Here is a 20,089-nt window from a genome sequence, read left to right on the forward strand (position 1 = left end):
CAGAGCTGCAGGGAGACTTGTAAGAATCAACTGGGTCAAATCTCTCAGTGATGTACTGTCTGACAGCCCCCCTGCTTTGCCTTTTAGTCAGTGTGTTGAAAGACTGTACTGAAAGTGTTTGTTTTGGCAACCAGGCAATGACTAACCAAGGCTTTAGCAAAGTTGAAGCTGCCTTTTGCTGCATTGTTTCTATAATTTGTAGCATCAAAGATATATGTAGTTATATTTAAACTACTTACTACTAGGTAAGTTATATAAACAGTTTTGTTGTGTATTTTCAATGTAAAACAGCTCTTAACCAGATGATACAAATATCTGTTTCACAGGTTTACAATAATCAAGGATAGGCGTATATCAGTGGGATAGAAAGCACATTATCACAATGTCATGAAAGATTAGATATGGACATTTTCAGTATTACAATTTTTTTTTTGAGAAATGGCAAGTAGTAGTCAGCTCCAACACTGACACAGACGACATTAAGTTAGCTCCTAGGCTACATCCACACTCATACTTTTTTGTTTTAAAGATATAACCATTGCTACATTTATGCCAAGCATCCACACTTCTTCAGCACTTTGGAACCCTTAAAATGGAGACTTTTGAAAATGCATTTGAAAAACTCTGGGGTTGAGTTTTAGACTTTTAAAACTATAACAGGGTCTTTTTAATCACAACATGTGAGGTAGAAACCTTATACCTAGGTCTACATCCCTTTTGAGAGTTCATCCTTCTTGTGTGGATATGGCTTCCGCACTGCCTCAGCTTTCTCCAGTGATGAATAATGCTCGTGGTACCATTTTAATATTAATTAATTAATATGTGTTTAATGTATTTGTTTTGCAACGACTCCGAATCTCCGAATAGCCTATATGTTAGCATGTATGAAACCCCCGCTGTTTCCCTGCATGAGTTAAAGGAATAGCTCAATTTTTTTGGAAGTTGGGTTGTATGTGGTACTTATCTATAGTCAGTGTATTACTCTCAGTAGATGCCTGTTGACATGCCTCCAGTTTGGAGAAGCAGAGGGAGTACCGCCATGGATGCTAAGCAATGTACTGCTGTGGACAGGGGCAGCAGCAAAACTTATTTTAGCCAGCTAAAAAATCAGTATCTGTGCAAGTGAATTATATATTTCGAATATTTTCACCACTTTACCTTATCCACAAGACAACCCTTTCCAAATGGGAACTGAAGCTGTTATATCCATTCATGCTGTCTTCAAAGCCACCAGACTCTTGACAATAACAGTCATTTCACCTCACAGAACATGGGAGTTGCTGGTCTACCACTGCCTCAATCGGTTAGTTTGCTTGTGTTATTGTGTGACTTTGGTGAATCAGAACTAACCCTTTTTAAACATCAAAGTTACACAAAAAACTAAGTTCATTTATATAAAATTATTACATCAGACAAATACACCTGACTCTAGATACTGTGCATCTAGTGCAAATACTCATTAGATGTCCATTGTTTATACAGGCAAAACTTCACTGCTAACAAACTGTGTCAATACAGGTTTTGATAAGTTAAATGTATTAGTACTTAGGACTAACCTACTGCATTCTGAGCTGAAAGGCAGGACTCTTTGGACATTTTCTACTGTTACCCTCAAACTTGCGATATATGAATATTTGCATGCTTAAAGTTAAAGGCCCCTTTTTTGCGAATGCTCGTCTCTTGAATGCATTTTACTCATTTCCTGTTACAGAGTTTGTTTAGCTGTTCCACTCCACCAAATTTAATTAGACTTGAGATGTTGCACATACAAGTGATGACCTAGTTCCTTTGGGGTATGAAAGACATTATTAAATTTTGCTTCTGAATGAGATGTAATCCACTCCTGAAGGCCATGCACCTACATGTATGTCATCCTGGGTTCAGGTTGTCTCACTCTCTCCCATATCCTTCCTGACTCTTGTTGTTCCTCATCGGCTAGAAGAAAAAAAAAATGTTGTTACATAGTTTCACACTGAAAGCAGTGCTGCCACTTGCTGTGATTTCTATCAGACGTTGTAACAATGCTAACATCCTGTTTCTGGTTACCTGGAGAGCCACTATGGAACTCCTGGTTTGTGCTGGGAAATGCTCAGAAATGCAGAAAATACATTTTTAAGACATGTTTCCGAACACCTGCACAGAAAGCCACCTCTATGGGCTTTAAACACAAACCAGAAGGAGAACATGCTTCACTATATGTGGCACACAGAGCCCCCAGAACAAAAAGATCTGGAGCAGTTACAGACCTGTAACTCTTTGATAGTTGAACATTAGCCGTAGCAGGCAGGCTTAAACTATCTAAAGCTACCCGAGCATTAGTACACCCACCGTTTTGCAAAGCAGATTTGTACAACCTGGGGGGATATGTCTCCATTTGAATTTTGTCTCATCTGCTATGCAGCAGCCATGACATGAAATCCCAGTGGCCTCTAGCTTTGCCGCAAACAACTTTCTGGGATCCTGCTTTGATGAGACACCAGCGTCACCTTTACAAATAAAATGTGTAACACACCCACTAACCAATTTAAAACTGCTGTCACATTTGAGAATTTATGATGGAGTGCAAAGGAGATGTGGCTCACAAAACACACAGCGGCAGTGAGAGCACAGGGCTTTAATTCTCAGCTGTGCTTACATGACTTTTGTCAGGGAACAGGAACTTTGGGAGATCGATGGGGTTTTGTTGGGCTGGTGCCATCTGCTTATTGTGTCAGCTGTGTTCTTTGATCACTAAGCCAAGAATACTACCATTGTGGGCACATTTAACTCTAAAACTGACTTAATACTGTAGTATGCAATCAGTGATAGCATGCAATGTTGCCTGTAAAGGAGTAGTCATGCGTGCATTTCAATTGTGGAGTCGAGATTACGATGGTTAAGTCAGACCCATGTTGTCGCTACTCTGGAACAGCTGCTAATGATGGTGATAAAAGCAAATGATTTGTTGTGTTTGAGGGTTGTCAACTTGCTGATCCAGTTGCTGCTGGTTGTTCATATTAAGATTATTTAGAACATGCTTGAGTTTTACAATGAGAATCTGAACCATTTACATCACAGTTTATAAAAAAGAATAGTCCTGCCCAAAAACAGCAAATTGGAAAATCTGTCTACTCTAAATAAGTCATTGTGTGTGGGCTGTTAAGGAGAAAGTTCACCCCAAAATCAAAACTACATATTTCCCCTCTCACCTGTAGTGCTATTTATCCGTTTAGATTGTTTTGGTGTGAGTTGCAGAGTGTTGGAGATACGTCTGCCTTCTCACCAGTATAATGGAACTAGATGGCACTCTAGCAGTGTCTCTTTCCAGAAATCATGACCCAGTTACTTGAGATTACCCACAGACCTTGTAGTGAGCAGTTCCATGTTGGAACTATTTACTTTCTACCAAACTATACCTACCAATTGTTTCACTGTGTTGAAGAAAGCATGCATCTACCAAGCTCCTAAAAACAGCGCCAGGCTTTGAAGCCAATTTTACATGGTGGCCAAATGGGGAATTACAACATCCAGGTCTGTGATGTGATGTCATGGGGCCCAGAAAGAGTTTTTCCCATAAACCTACATTGCGAAACAGCCATCTGTAAATCAGTTGATTCATTTTTTTTAGCGTCATTAACACCGCAAAATGACTAATTTTTCCTTGGGGGATTTGATCCAATCAGTCTAATAATATTTTAAAAGTCTAGAAGAGCTGCATGATTAAACAGATATTATCCCTATTCAGGTTAGCGGAACGCTAAACTGGAAGGCAGCTTCTAGGCAGGCAAAGTCTCTTATGTGCTTGCTCTATGGACCCCTTGATACAGCAGATGCAGGTAATTTCATACCATGGTTTCATGCGCCACTGAGCACCTCTCGTAGGAATGAACAGGGCCCTGTTTCTAATGCTGTATCCACTTCTCTTTATACATCCATGGCATCTACTCATGGACAAGAGGCTTGCTTTCATGACCGCACAAGACATAAACATTAATGCCGTCCTCCACAACTGAGCTGTAGCGTTAACTAGCTCAGTGGTGCTAGGTGAGCTAGCAGTAGATGCACGCTTCCTTCTGCGTAGTGATAGGCTGGCGGGTGTAGTTTGGTAGACAGAAAATAGTTCCTTCATGAAACTACCCACAATGAGGTCTGTGGATTATCTTGAGAAACCAGGTCATGATTTCTGGAAAGAGACATTGCTGTTTAGTTCCGATATACTGGAAAGAAGGCAGACATCTCTACAGCTGATATCTCCAACACCCAGCAGCTCACACCAAAACAATCTAGTCTGATAAATTGCACCACAGGTAAGAGGAAAAATATGTATTTTGGTTTTGGCGTGAATTGTCCCTTTAAATTTATTCTACAGTTATCTTATGGTCTGTTTCCAGCTTAGTTGACTGTGGTGGTGAATACAGAAGCAATATTTCAGTAGATTAAAGCCTCTGGGTGAAAACTTTATCAACACTGACAGAGATAAGGAGTGCTGTGAAATGGCCTTTGTGAGGAGATTTATTTTGCTTTAATGACAGTGCTTGATTTTTTATTCTCTGTTCCAGATCAGCAGCGGTATATCATCAATCAGCCCTGACATGGCCAAGAGGAAGATGGATAGCATCGGGCGGAGTGGGATGATGGCACTCTTACTGCTGTGTAATCTAACAAAGGTAAGACGGCCTGCATGCAATCAAGCAAACACTGAAAACACACCAAATTTACTTTACCGAATATGTTTACATATATGAATAAATCAGATCTGTCTTGGCTGTAGAAATTTTACAGATGATGTATTTTATGTCAGTTGTGTGTTTGGGTCTGTAACTGTAGGGTACTGTTCAGCTGTGACTTCATTTGACCTATTTAGACTTATTTATGTCAGTTACGGTTTATGTTGGGGATTTCTCAAGGATTAAAAAGCTGCCTGTTGGTATCTGCTGTGTAATAAATAAGCTGGACATATCTGGTTGGCAGTACTTCTGCATAGATGTCATATTTTCCATGGAGTGCAAATGGTTTTAATGGAAGCTTGTGTATGTTAGACTCCCTTTCCTGGCATTCTAAGTAGGATATAATGGACTGTCTTACTTTAACACATCCCCACAGAGCCAGAATACTCAGCCAAGACTGAGTCCAGACATATGCTTGCACGCAAACACCTTTATTCGGGAATGAAGCTCTGTGGCCATAGACTTCAAAATAACAGTTTCTCTGCTGATTGTGTCCACTCTGTAGTTTTCATCCTTGCATCCTCTGTGGGACATCAGCCAGGACCTCTTTGGCCAAATCTGTCTTGATAAAACAAGAACTGAAAAGATTTATTCACCCTGTCTCTCCTTCCCTTGCAGATTTTTGTGAAGGCAAGCCTAGAGGTAAATGAAACCCAACAGCAGCATCCAACCAACGTCTACCACGACATGGGACTTACCAGGAACAAGATTGTTACAGCACAGTTTGAGTGCTATCAAAAAATAATGAAGGATGATACCCAAAGCAGACAAGGTAACTTGTTACGTTTCATGTTTCTGAACTTGACAGCTGTCTTGGCTCAGTAACTGGAATTAATTGCTCGCGAAATTCAGTGCTTGTAATTTTTAACCTCTGTGCTAAATAATTAATAAATAAATATTTTATTGTTACATATATTAATTATATATTTGAAATTTGCTACTAAAACCTTCTCTGTGTTTGTAGAGCCCATGTGCAATCGCACTTGGGATGGCTGGCTGTGTTGGGATGATACCAAGGCAGGTATTAATTCAGAGCAGCACTGCCCCGACTACTTCCAGGATTTTGATCCTTCAGGTAAAAATCTGTGGCTTATAGTAACCGTAATTTCTCATTTTCATTGCATGGTTTGAGTCGATTCAACTCACCTTGGGTACCAGGTCCTTTTCTATATTTCATTTTCCAGTGCGGATAGTGCCACCTCAGCGGAATGGGATTCTCAGCTGATTGCCTTAGCTAAACGGTGTGAAACGCCATTCCTCTGCAACCAAACTTAGGAATGTTTTAACTTCGTTAACTGTACTATGGTTTGCTTTTAATGGCTGGCATTTTTAAAAAATCTGGGTTGTGCGGATAAAAGAAAAAAGTGGCCTCTGTTGACAATACCTTGGCTGTTTAAAAATGACATGTTTGTGCAGGAGGTCCCTGGTCATCAAAGTGATGATTCTAGTAGCAGTTCTTTCTGGCCAGTGAGTCATCTGCAGTGTTTTAAAACCAGCTCTATTAGCCTATTAGCTCAGCTCACTCAGATCCTTAATCAGGTTGGTACAAAGAAGTACCAGGTACCAGGTGCTTAACTTAACAATACAATGGAAACCAAAAAAGAGCAAGGCAAGTTGAGTCGAGCTAAGGCGTACCGTGTAGTGGAAATGTGGTATAAAGATGCATTTTCACCAAGAATGTTTGGTTTAACTTTAAAGTGGATCTCCAGAGACTTAGTATTGCACTTCCAATTGCACTTCCATAAAGTTGGGGAATCTTACAAAGACAGATTGATGAAATAATTTTCAAAATAAAAGCAGCAGAGACAGAGATATCCTGACTTTGACTTTGGGTCAAGCTCCAAAAATGGTGGATCCTTCACTTCCCATAAAACTTGATAGCAGTTTTTATTCACCCCTACCTGCTTGGTAAACCCCACATCTTTCAAAACCCACACCCTAAGTTTGGGATGCAGGCTTTAAGCAGTTTTTATTAGAACTCCCCTTCATAAACCTATTGTCGTGTGCCCCTTTAAATTAAGTCAGTTGGCCAAGTCAGAACATTTATGTTCAAGTCAAAGACAAAATATTTAAACCAGACACAAAAAATGACCATGATACACAAGTCTTCAGAGCCACAAGTAAATACAGACAGCAGCAATTTTACTGTATGTGTGAATATAACTTGAAGTGTCTTAAACTGACAATGGCAGAGCTCTTTCTATTTATGATACAAGCTTTTAGAGATTAATTGTGTTTCCATGTGTGCTGCTAGTAAATGCCTGAATGTGTTTATAAGGGTAAATCAGTTTTAATCGCTGGAAGATTCTGAGCCAACACTTCAGCGCAGCACATCCTTCAACAGGATATGCAGATTTATAATTAGATTTGGTCCCTCTTATCACTGCTCTCAGTAGTTTCATGTGTATTATTGTCTGGTTGTGTGTTTAAAGGAAACTTTCTTATTGACTTAGCTCCTAGTTTTTACACCTACTTTGCTGCAAATTATATATTCCAAGAAAATATCCTCTAAGATTCTTTCTACAGGATTGAAATGTTGTTATAAAAGCACATTTGCTTCTTTACAAAGCTACCTGTGGTTTGTCAGCATATCTTTGTATCATTTTTACCTGCAGAGATGGTTACAAAGATTTGCACAGAGAGTGGTCATTGGTTCCTGCATCCGGAGAGCAACCGCACATGGACCAACTACACCCGCTGCAATGAACACACCAATGAAGGCCGAGTGGTAGGTCACTTAGCATAGACAGTATAAAGGAGTGAGTCATGGTTAACACTGACCTTTTAATAAATTCCTGGGCAGTTCCTGCAATTTGCAGTGATGAGAGAATAGTAAAAGGTCACTAATGGGCATGTGCATTGCAGCAGTAGACAGTTATTTTATACACACATATTCAACTAAATAACACAACTGTAAACATGTGATGCTCATGTTGGCTGAAATGCTCTGGAATGGTTCTGTGGTGAGGCTGAAAATGTGTTTTGTTTTGTCCTGAGGAAGAGAAAAAACATGGCTTAAAGTAATGAAACAAAATCTAAGTAATCTATCCTCAGGGTGCCCTGAAATTTTAATGGCAGTCCACTTAGTATAACATTTGTAATGTTTAGGTGAAAATATTGCTCTGAAGGCGCTGCCAGCAAAAAATGTTTTGTTATGTAAAAACAGGTTCAATTCTATTAAAACAAAATGTACTTCTGGGAAAAGCTAAATAGATAACCCCTTAGGGTGTCTTTAAGTACAATCAAATGCTAAACTAGACTTTTTTAGTTAACTCTCATGAACTAAAAACACACTGAAATAGTGAATGTAACAGCTACACCTACACTCACTACACTGTTAATCTAGGGTTTGATGATGTTTAATGATTATGTTTGTTTAATGATATATAAAAAGTTATATAAAATGTACCCCCGTCCAGATGACACTAACGGGAAAATTAGCAATAAAAACCAAAATTGCTTTTTGTACCAGGCTGTAAACATGTTTATTTCTGCTGTAAAGTTGGGCATTTAAACATGGGGGTCTATGGGGATTAACTTGTTTTTGGAGCCAGCCTCAAGTGGCCAATTGAGGAAAGGCAGTTTTTTGGTACGTCTGCGTTAGCTTTAGCCTGAGTGTCAGACTGAAGCTCCCAGAACCTTCAGTCTGACATGGCTTCCATTGAAGGCGATTTACAAGGGGGAGGGAATTTGATTTTTCCCTAACCAATCAGTAGAGATCAACGACTCACCCAGAATCTGACGTCATTAGTATCCATGTCACGGGGGTGCCGAAAACAAGCGAGCATTGCCCGTTTAAAATGTCTCCGTCGTCGTGCACGCCCAGCTGCATCGCCGCTAAATCCAGTTTAGCAGCTTCCTTAATTTAGTCCTCCATTAACGCGAGTAGTGGCGAAATACCTCGATAGCATCGTGAATGTGGTCTGTAGGATCTGTAGCGGTCGCCATTGTTGCTATCCTCACCAGTTACCCACCGGCGTACAGCTTGACATCAGCGTGGCGCTGATTGACTAATCGCTAGACCCCCAGCGTTCATTGGTCCGTCCGGCGTTTGGACGAGATAAATCGCAAATTCATTGCAGTATGCCAGACCAGAGATGCAAGCCTACTCAGTTGAGTGGGCGGGGTCTATGGTCTGGAACCAGGCTACGTTAGCTTTAGTTTTCAGCTCAGAGGTTGGCTCTTTGTATTGGCTTAAATGCTGATCCCTGGGAAATGTTGGTCAGTGGAATGGCACTTGATGAAAGGTTTAGCTGTCACCAGAATCATTACATGACATCATTCACTGGGCCCCATGAATATCTATCACACAATCTGTCATTTTCCCTCATTCACACATTTCCTATTCAGTTATTGCTTCATATTTTACAACCTTTATATACACTTTAACATGATTTCAATGTCTTCCTTACGTAAATTAATGATTTCCTGTCGGAGGAAAGGATATGACTTCTCTTCAGGAGCATATTTATATTGTCTCACAGCATGAGTAGTCATTAGGAGATCCAGATGATCTAATTTGTGTCTCTTTTTTCCTTCCAGACGGCAATGAATCTTTTCTACTTAGCTCTCATAGGACATGGCCTGTCACTGACCTCTCTCTTCATCTCCCTTGGAATATTTTTCCATTTCAAGTGAGTCAGCAAATCGCATTTTTAACATGCTGTATAGACCACTGAATGCATGAATCAATACCACAGTGATGTAATGTCGCCTTTCTCTTCTTGCAGGAGTTTAAGTTGCCAAAGGATCACACTTCACAAAAACCTCTTCTTCTCTTTTGTTCTCAACTCTGTGATCACAATCATTTGGTTGACAGCTGTGGCAAACAACCAGGAGCTGGTGCAGAGGAACCCAGTGAGTTTATGTATTTGTGTTATAGCTTTTTTATTATTAAGAAGTTTAATTGTTGTTGAATTCATAAAAAAAGATTTCCACCAATTCAGTCTGAGCTGTTCCTTGTGTGATCCAGGTGTCAGTATTAACACATAAATCAGGGTAAAATGCTCTTTGATTCATTTTTTAATTCTGTTATAGCCACATTCATTTATGCTTTTCACATAACTGAAAGTACTGCACAGGAAATAACAGAAGCAGAGCTTAACAGCCATCTTTCAAAATTGATTATGTGTGTGTTTTTCCCCCCTCAGACGAGCTGTAAAGTGTCCCAGTTTATTCATCTGTACCTGTTTGGCTGCAATTACTTTTGGATGCTGTGTGAGGGAATATACCTGCACACTCTCATCGTGGTGGCTGTGTTTGCTGAGAAGCAGCATCTGATGTGGTACTATCTTTTAGGTTGGGGTAAGTCAGGATATTGTGTTGTGTCAATGGCAGTCGCTCTTTCTGTTGTGAAAAGACTCCATCAATTTTTAATCAACTAACATTGGAATCGGTCTCTTGATTCTAATTTATTAAAAACATAGACTGCAAAAATGGACGTAGCCATTGTGATGTCGCCCATTGTTTCGTGTACTCCTATTTTGAAGTCTTTTGTTTGGCATTTTGGCAGATGCCATCCTGTTTTTTTAAACATGGGGGTCTATAGGGATTGACTGTCTTCCAGAGCCAGCCTCAAGTGGCCATTAGGGGAACTGCAGTTTTTGGCACTTCTGTAGCTTTATGTTTTTAGCCCTATGGCTGCTTGATTAAAAAAGAAATGAGAAAAAAAAAAAAAAAAGATTTGGCATACTGACTTTTAGCTCAGCTGTTGTGGACAAAAAAAGTCCTTGTCCTTGCCAAGTTAATTGCTGAAATCTCACAATGCAGCACCATTGTTAAATGATTTGAAAATAAATGGTAAAATTATCACCCACATGTCCACCATTAACGTCATGGTTTACAGACTAGTTCAATTGTGTCTATGTGTCGCACTTACCATGATTGTGTTCATGTGGGCAGTTAGGCGTTTTTACTGACAGTTTAGGTGTGTTCATGGGTAGGTTTACCTCAGTTCAGCGAACTGGACTTTATGACTTGTTTTTGACTTTTGTTGGACTTCATTGTAGCAATGTCACTGTGCTGCCACATTTCAACAATTAAAAATATATTGTTGTGTTCAACCAGAATTGTGCTTTACGGGAAGTCTGACTCCAGAATGTAATTTTTTACTTTGTTTATTTATGGGGTTTTTGCAGGCTTTCCTCTCATTCCGGCTACTATACATGCTGTTGCTCGAAGTTACTACTACAATGACAAGTAAGCATTCAAGTGCATGATCTCTTACAGTTAATACTACAGGTTATATGTATATTTAAAAAAAAAAAATGACAGCCAGACATCAGTGGCATTAACAGAAGGGGGGTTATATGAATAAAAAATACAATGAATGAGTATAAAATGTGACATGAAGAGATGCTAATATTGGTTGTCTAAAATGATATGCCGTTTGTTTATCTGCACCATGCAAAGTTCAACAAAGCATTTAACCTTGCTGATAGCTTCTTTTATTTTTGCTAATTAGCTTCTCATAAAACCTATTGATCTGCATCGTGGGTCAGCTGTCATGTGATGTACTGATACTGTTGTGTTAATGTCTTTCTGCTGTCCTCTGTTCTCTGCTGTAGCTGTTGGATTAGCTCCAAAACGTCACTACTCTACATCATCCATGGTCCCATCTGTGCTGCTCTACTGGTAAGAAGTTTCAGTTAAGTAAAGTGAATCGCAATGATAACTGATATGTTCCATGTCTCTCTTGTTTGACTGTTTTTTGTTATTGTGCAATGAACAAAACAAAGACTGCCTGACTTTCCTTCCTTTGACTGGACACTGTGGGGGGCCTGAAACCAGGACACAGTCTCATAGCATGCATAATTGTGTTTATCTTGCGAAATCAATACATCTGCTTCTCTGGGGATCCACCCACTGGTCCCCATGTTGCATTCTAGGAATTCACCTAATCAGCACAGCCGGGCATGCTTCAGAGAAAAACAGTCCCTTAAGACTCTTGCAGGAATAAATGTTCACGGCTGAAACTTTTAAAATGATTTGGTCAGGTTTCAGGCCCAAAAAAGTTCTTGGTCTTGTTTTTTTTTTGTTTGGTCCTTTTTTTTAACTTTACTTGTAATTGACAGTTTTAGCCTGGTATCATCAGACCAAGTCACAAATGTGAGTTAGCCTGGAACCTCTTAGTTTATTTCTAGTTTTCAAGGGGTGTTATCAAAGGCTGTAGCTCAAAATGCCTCTGGATGAAATTGGATAAGCCTGCAAGCAATCTGGAGAACCTAAATATGTGAGATTGCCTCGAGCTAAAAATGTAAATAGAATAAAGCATGCAGATTTGAGCTTTGATGGTGTAGCATCAATATATCCGTGAACAAGTGTAGCCAATTTTGACACCAGAATTTGAAAATAGTTCTTTGGAACAGAAGAACACTTTGCATATTTATAGCAGGATGAGTAGGATACAATGTGCAGACAAACTCCTGTACACTATGTAATTTGCAAAAGAAATACATTTATTGTGACATTTTAGTAACTAGACCTTTTGTCAGGTGTTTTTTTTTTCTCAGTGTGTAATCACCTGAAAATACTAACTGTGTTTTTGTTACCTTAGAATGAGCCGTAGGTATCTACATAGTAAGCTGGTCCTTATCTGCAGGTCCACCATGTCGCATTGTAATGTTTCTACCCTAGCCTAGAATGGACACACCTTTGCCTCAGCCACCATAGTTAGCAGCGCCTCCATGACGAGCATCGTAAAAACACTTTTTTTTTTTTTAACATGAAACTGAACAGTGGACACTGAAGGAATCCTAACCGGGAGTTCGTGCTTGGCACATGGGAGAAGTTTCAACTGGTTGCAATCTGCAGTCCTAACCACGAGATGCCACTAAATCCAACACCCTACTTCTTTAAGTGCCAAGGCTTCACAAGACGTCAGTCATTGTATCAAAACCGCCCCGTAGTTGAACGTCTGGTTCCCAGGCAAAGCCAGTTTATGTCATTGACATGAATTCTAACCAGTAACCATCGTAAAATAACATCCTGGATATTCTACCTTTGGCTTTCGGTGTCTGCCTGAGGCTTATTTATACGATTTATTGGCACAAGTTTTATATTTTTATGATATTAGGAATTTCACAGTTTAAAATTGGTAAGTCATTAACCAGCTGACAGCAGCTGATATTATGCTGATTTACTGATGTCTTCTCTGCTGCCAACCTCCTCAGGTCAATTTGTTCTTCCTACTGAACATTGTGCGAGTGCTCATCACCAAGCTGAAGGTGACCCATCAAGCCGAGTCCAGTCTCTACATGAAAGCTGTAAGAGCCACCCTCATCTTGGTGCCTCTTCTGGGAATTCAGTATGTCCTGCTTCCATACAAGCCAGAGGGACGGGTTTCCTCTGAAATATATGACTACATCATGCACATACTAATGCATTACCAGGTGAGACGATGTAAAGGTTTGAGTGACATGGTATTCTTGTCCAGTCAGAACAGATTGTGATGTGTTTTAGTCATAGCCGAGTGATTGTCACCAGCTTCTTTGAACATTTCCATCTCCATAAACAGCTGTACATTATGTCATGCTTTTTTAATGCATGCCCAAACTATATTTTTAGAATGCTATTCAGAGTTAACAGTCTGCCGTACTGCTGTGCACTATTTATGAAGTCCTGTTGTCCTTGTTATATGTACATCATTTATTATGAAACTTGGTTACATGTTAGTGGCTTCCTCTTCCAATGCCGGAGACATTTATGTTACTAAAAGGAACTAGTGCCTGGCCATAAACCACATCTTAGCTTTTAGTAAAAGCCGAGCATTCCCATCGGCCTCTGTCAAGACTTTGTTTATGTTGTAGCGCAGGGAAGAACAGCAGGAAGGAAGGCATGAATTATCTGAGCTGAAAGGGGGCTGAATATGTTGGCGAGGTGTCACCTGGTCATCCCATGCTGCCCCAGGCAGTGCAGGGACAACATCTTGAGCAACAGATCGAATCAGCTCATAAAATTTATCTAATTTGATCTCTAAGTTCCTCTGCTTCACAGCAACTTAGATCTTTAAATTTCATCCACAAACAACTGAGTGTTGATGCTTAAGACCAGATTTTAAACATTTCGTCGTTCTTATGTGTTTCTTTTTTTTTTTTTAATTCCAGGGTTTGTTGGTGGCCACCATCTTCTGCTTTTTCAACGGAGAAGTAAGATGGGGTTATGCCCTTTCACTATGTTTTTTTTTTAGACCACACATCCTCACACTCATCCACACTTCCCCTTTGTGATCAGGGATAGACTAGGCGACTTCCTCTGCGTGACCCTCTGAGCAGGGTGGTGAATCAGGGGAATGTCTTGACAGGCTCAGTCCTCCAGGGCTTCACTGGGGACTTACAATTGTTTACCGTTGCCAAGCAGCAATGGATTTTACACTGATTGGTATCAATTATTCAGGTGATTGATCTGTATACAAAATAGCTTGTTTTTGCCTTAGGTGAATGTTTAACAAGAGTCACTGAATAACTCCTCTTCATGCTGTCTCAATACATAGTGAAGCTTTACTGCTATCATACATAATTTGTATGAAACCTTTTATAACAATTCTAGCCATATTATATGCTCAAAGAAACAGTGTCAATGTTTGTCCATGCAGAGCAGCATGGGGATCATCATGTGCATGTATATAGATCTTTGATGCTCCGGAGAGAATTACAGACAGACATTAAAGGCATGTGTTCAAACCCACAAGACAACTGTAGTCCAAAAGCTTCAGGTGTAGTCATACAGTGTTTAACATATGAAGTATGTCCAAGTCAGTTTGTCTCTCCAAAAAATTACAAGAAAATGCAATTTAAAAAGGGAACATACAAATTACCATTTGTGAAGGAATGGTCAACATTATGAAAATATGTCTTATTTGCTTTCTTTCTGAGACGAAGATGAGAAGATTGATATCCACCTCATGTCTGCGCAATAATTAGTTGGCCTGGATGCATAAAACTGTGCATATCTTTTTGTCACAGTTATATAGTTGTGCATACACCTGACTCTGTTTTATAAAAACTGATGATTGTGGAAGTGGGCGCACTTGCACGAGCCTTATGTCCATTTGCACAGTTCACCTTAAATAGATGCAGAAATGCCCTTAGACATCCCTTTGCATATAGATATTTGCATCACAGTATTAAACCTGTCAGTGAAAAATACTGCAAAGAGAAGCCAGTTTCTCCAATAGTGCGAGAGCAGCTTTACGCAGAGCGGTGACTGTTTGTAGTGTCAATATCACTAATTCATTTCGTTTCAGCAAACCATCATTGCGGTAAAATCCCAATAATCAGTATTATTGAAGGTCAGAAGGATGATCAATGACTCATTCATCACGCTCAAAGTAGACCTGACTTTACTGAGTGCTTCCCAATTTAGGATGAAGTCAAAGGTCATCAATGGGAAAATAATGGCTCAAACGTTAATGAAATAATTTATATTTTATAATATACATCCCACCTTTGATCTAAATTTTACAGAACGCTGTGTAGACTGCACATTGATACTGTAACACAATCACTCAGTGAAATTGGCAAATAGCACAAAAACAAAGTCATCCAAACCTTGACTCTTGCTGCCATTGCAGCTAAAACCACGCATACACATAGTCTGAAGTATGCTGGCCCCTGGTATTAAGCCTGGTTTAGCAAGGAGACTGGAGACAGCCAGATGATTCTGTCCAAAGTAAAAAAAAAATAAAAACAACTGTCTACAAGCACATTTAAAGCTCACTAAATAATATGTTGTATCTCATTTGTTTGATTAGTAGAAATAAAACAGGGCCGTAAAATCAACAGTTTACGGGGAGTTGTGCCGCAGTCACTTTTGATGAACACATTTATTAATACATTCAGCATTTCTGTGCAGTGTCTCCAGCTGTAGTGCAGGTTGCCAGATATGCTCTTTATAAGTATGGCAGTTACCAAACCTGGCTACCTAACTATGACAGCAACGTTCTAGGATGCTGGACTACTCCCTGCTCCTCGCTGTTTGCCAGTAAATATTTACAGGTCATAATCCCCCCTAAAAGCACAAATCATCCTTTTACATTTCTGTTTATGTATGAATCAAACAAAAAAGATAGTTAGTTCATGGAGAGGTGCAGGAATGAGTCCCAAAACCCAGCATTTTTGCACTCCCAGCTCCCTTGTATAGAGGTAAATAGGCTTTTTGAATGGGTTTATGGTTAGATGCCTTAAATAAAGTCTGTGGTTAACACAAGCTTAAGAGACTTTCACATTTGGTTCTATGACTTAAAATACATAAGTAAATACCCTACTCGTAAATTTAGATGCTTTTATGTGTCTTAGAAAGGACAGTTTGGCTAATTGAGAGTACACGACATCATCACACTGAACATGGCTTTACAGTCTGGTGTGATGGCGACGCTGAAGTCATGCAGCTGTATTTTTGTGTATTTCCTTTATAGGCTAACGTTAGATTTTTATTTCTGTTGATTGCTTTGATGATGAAAAAATCAAACAGTGGTGTTTTTTTAAGATATTTGTTAAGATCTTCTTGCTGAACAAAATGTGGAACTTTCATAAACTTTTTTTGCTTATTTTCTGCAATAATCCAAAATCCTTTTTGTCAAGCAAACTAGGGTGACGCTAATTTCCGAGTCAGCCTACTAAAAAAACTGTCACCCATGCAACACTCTATTGGTCAATTAGATAAGCTTTTTTTTTTTAACTACTTTGGACAGAGCCAGGTAGCTATTTACCCTTACTTGCATTCTTTATGCTAATTTAGGCTAACCACATCCCAGGTGTGGCTCCATGCCTAATGTTGTGTTCACACCGGGCTTGAATACAACAATTTGCACAAGTTAATTACATGTAAAGTCAATGCAAAGATGCTGTTAGATGCAAATTCCCACCAGGCAGCGCGATAGACACGAAATATGCAGATTAAGCGGCACGAATGAATCCTGACGTGGGCTTTTTCGCAAGAGGTGAAAAATCTAAACTTGAGCGATGGATTCATGCCATGATAGCCAATCAGCATTGAGTTCATTCATCGATTGAGCGATTTCACATGCATATGACGTGAGTTATTTGAGTGTATTTAGGGAGTCAACATCAAATATTCTAGCGTTCATATTGGCGCAAGTAACGCAACACTAAAATTCACACCGTGTTTGTTATGAACATGGCTAACACAGACATGCAACTAATATTAATCTTCTCTAACTCTTAGAAAGAAAACAAATAAGTGTATTTTTCACAAAATATTGGACTTTAAATGTATAAAGTGTAGTTCTATCTCAAACTAAGAATCATTCTCAGTCTCTTTAATATATGAAATATGGTTTCTGTGTTTAGGTCCAAGCGGTTCTGAGGAGGCACTGGAACCAGTATCATATCCAGTTTGGCAGCAGTGTAGGAAACCACTCTGACGCCCTGCGTTCAGCCTCCTACACGGCCTCATCAATCACAGAGGTACAGGGCTGCTACAGCATCGACAGCCACACAGAACACATGAACGGCAAGGGCTGCCACGACTCTGACGCCTCGATCTTAAAGTCAGACAGCCCCTTCGCCTGACGACGACACTCCGTCCAAGCCCCGCCTGCCACTTAAAAACTGCAGCATGTTTGGCGCTCCGTGGTAAGCAGGGAAACTCAACTCTTCCTATAGATACAATGTTGGAAGTGATGAGTGAGGAAAAGGATTTCATACCCACCTGAAGGAAACCATCTCCACTCTGTCACGCTGACACAGGCCCTTTAACAGTACTGTACAGTGAGATCTTTTCCTGCGCTGTCTTTTGTCTACAATTTGACGCTGAACTGCTCCACTTGACCTAAGATGCATTCTGATAATCACAATTATGGTTGCAATCTTTCTGCCTGACAAAATAGTTTTTAAATGGATGAATATTAACTGCTTGGCTGTCCTTTTGGGGTCATGTTGTGCACATAAAGCCTTTGGTTACACTGTAAATTCTTTTCACATGGTTAGTGCCAAACCAGGAAATCCTTGCCTGCCTCATTAATTTTTTTTAAATTTTCGATACAGAATGAGAACGAAGATAGGACATCTAACATGTGCGTAATAATATATTAAAGCTATATTATATCTTTCACGTTAAACTTAATTTATCTGAACGTATTCTTGTTTATTAAATGAAATTAAATAAATACCATACAGTATTTATTAATGTTGACATGCTACATTTTTTTCAAAATTAGTCAAATATGACTTGTTGCCATGTAAACTTTCAATGTATTTCCTGTTTGTTGCAGTGTTTGTTTCTATGTGTGCAGTTAATGCAGATGATTTACGGAGTCATATCATTAGCGTCATTGTTAGAGATTTCATCATGCTAATGTTTGAGCGTGTTTAAGTGATCCTTAGTGACCTGTGCATCCTGTAAACCACATGGTAGGTTGTATTGTAGCTTGTTGACACAATATTATCACCGAGAAGCCATCATGAAATCGCATGTACTCCGATATCTACTCATTACACTTGAATGTAACCGTGAAGTTTGAAGACCTGGCTCTGAGCATACTGTATGTATCACATTCCCATTCACTGCTGTCTTTAGCCTTACTCCTCTCAGATGACTTTGATATAACCATGACATAAGTGTTACCAGGTGTTCAGACCGAAAACAGCGCTGTGTTAAAAATGCAGAGGGCTAACAGTGGGACGATGAAAAATGATCCAGGAGGGCCAGTCTGACTTACATATCAGTGACTTTTAAAGGATAGGTTAGAATTTTCCAAGTCCATTTTACAGTACTAAAATACAGTACTGATTCCTTGTTTTTGCACGAGTCGTGAATTATTCTTTTCATAGTGCAACTACATTGTTGGAAATGGGGGACGAAATCCACAGTCCTTGTTCAGTGTTCTAAAGTTCAGCCGAAGCTAGTCTGACTCAGTGGGTGTAGACTGTGGCTGTAAACCTGCCACTGGCTGACTATTTAGGCCGGCATACTCCTTCCCTTACTCTATCTGCATGTTGATGTCTTCAGAATCCCCCTTGCTACGGGAAACAACAATAACGTCTAACCGAGCTAACCATCCACACCCTGAAAATTAGTTTTGACGATGATATGGATCATACTGTAAGGCACGCCTACTTCCTGTCTGTGGATTGTTGTAAAGATCTAGAAATGTGAATGCATGTCGGAAAAGCACAGATATCATCTTACAGGACTTTGATGCATGATGTTGAGCCATTTTCTGACCAATTTAAAGATTTGTTCTGATTCACACAAGTTCTGTCATAACAATGTTCTGCAAGAGCCACATATAGTTAGCAAATTGTCTGTGGTTATAACACGTCCTTCGTTATAATAATAGGCGCCCCCCAAAAAGTATAGTAAGGCTTAACCTCTAGGGCAACGATTATCTAATTATGTTTGTCTCTTCTATCAGTAAAAGCTGAATCACAATCTACATACAACCTTTAGTGTTTTTGTGGCTTTTAATACAAAGTTTTGTAATCAAAAGGCCATGACTTCACAAGATAACCACTACAGCCTATTTGGCTAACTGGGACAACTGAGTCATTCGCTCATGGCTGAGATTCATTCCCTATCTTGTAAAGTCTAGTTGTGCTACAAAGTTGCTTCACAGCTGGTATAGAAAGAAGGAACAATTACAAGACCAATGGCTCTTTCAACATACATATGGCATGTGAGAATTGTTTTGCAGACTTGAAAAAAATCCGAACCCATCCCTCAAAGCTCATCAGACACTAAGACAATAGGGAACTATGACACTATGAGGAAATATTCTACAGCTTTGAAAAGTTTTGGTGGAAGTCATGTTGTGTTGCGGCAAAAGTTGAGTTTAACTTGTTTGCACAATGACTCTCCTTTTTTTGCGACTAAGCAGTGACCTTATTTGAATGGATGAAGGAGATGCATTTTTTCACACAGTGCTAATGTCAGTCTGAACACAGCCTTATTCAGAAGTGATGATATTATCACAAAAGAAGCTGTGCAAAAAAATACTGCAAAAAAAAAAAAACATTCTTTGTAAAGCATTTAGCTAAAGCAGGCTGTGTCTAAACCAGGTCAGAAGTCATTTACAGTTATGTTGTCATTTCATCCACACAAACCCCAAACCTTTATGTACTTGTTCTTCATTTCACAACATTTTTAACACGTTGTCCACAGTGCTGGGAACATAAGTCACTATCAGCTGATGTAAATATTTTTGTAAATCTAGCGTTTCTGAGAAGAGGGCAAGTTGAACATGTGCGTGTGTGTGTGCATGATTTGTATATACAGTATTTATGAGTACATTATGCTCAGACACATTCAACCACGAAGCAACTGTCTTATGTGGCAGTGTGTGGGACGTTGATAAAGAAGTTGTTTGTTCCTCTTCTGTGTTTTGTAAAGGGAGGGTGGGGAATGGGCTGGGGTTAATAACTGGG

At 39.5% G+C, this 20,089-nt stretch overlaps 1 protein-coding gene across 1 annotated transcript in view; it reads left to right on the forward strand.

Annotated features, from left to right (window-relative positions):
- calcrla (calcitonin receptor-like a) overlaps positions 1-19,679 on the forward strand; it is a 42,765-nt gene extending 23,086 nt beyond the window's left edge. The window contains exons 2-13 of the mRNA XM_049594216.1: positions 4,539-4,646; positions 5,325-5,478; positions 5,671-5,781; positions 7,322-7,434; positions 9,249-9,340; positions 9,437-9,563; positions 9,857-10,010; positions 10,844-10,904; positions 11,273-11,339; positions 12,878-13,096; positions 13,811-13,852; positions 17,015-19,679. Of these exons, the coding sequence (XP_049450173.1) occupies positions 4,572-4,646; positions 5,325-5,478; positions 5,671-5,781; positions 7,322-7,434; positions 9,249-9,340; positions 9,437-9,563; positions 9,857-10,010; positions 10,844-10,904; positions 11,273-11,339; positions 12,878-13,096; positions 13,811-13,852; positions 17,015-17,236 (1,437 nt within the window). The 5' untranslated portion in view covers positions 4,539-4,571 and the 3' untranslated portion in view covers positions 17,237-19,679. The remainder of the gene's footprint in view (positions 1-4,538; positions 4,647-5,324; positions 5,479-5,670; positions 5,782-7,321; positions 7,435-9,248; positions 9,341-9,436; positions 9,564-9,856; positions 10,011-10,843; positions 10,905-11,272; positions 11,340-12,877; positions 13,097-13,810; positions 13,853-17,014) is intronic.
- The last annotated feature ends 410 nt before the right edge of the window (positions 19,680-20,089 follow it).

Source organism: Epinephelus fuscoguttatus, linkage group LG13 (assembly GCF_011397635.1).
Source record: "Epinephelus fuscoguttatus linkage group LG13, E.fuscoguttatus.final_Chr_v1".
Classification (NCBI taxonomy): domain Eukaryota; kingdom Metazoa; phylum Chordata; class Actinopteri; order Perciformes; family Serranidae; genus Epinephelus; species Epinephelus fuscoguttatus.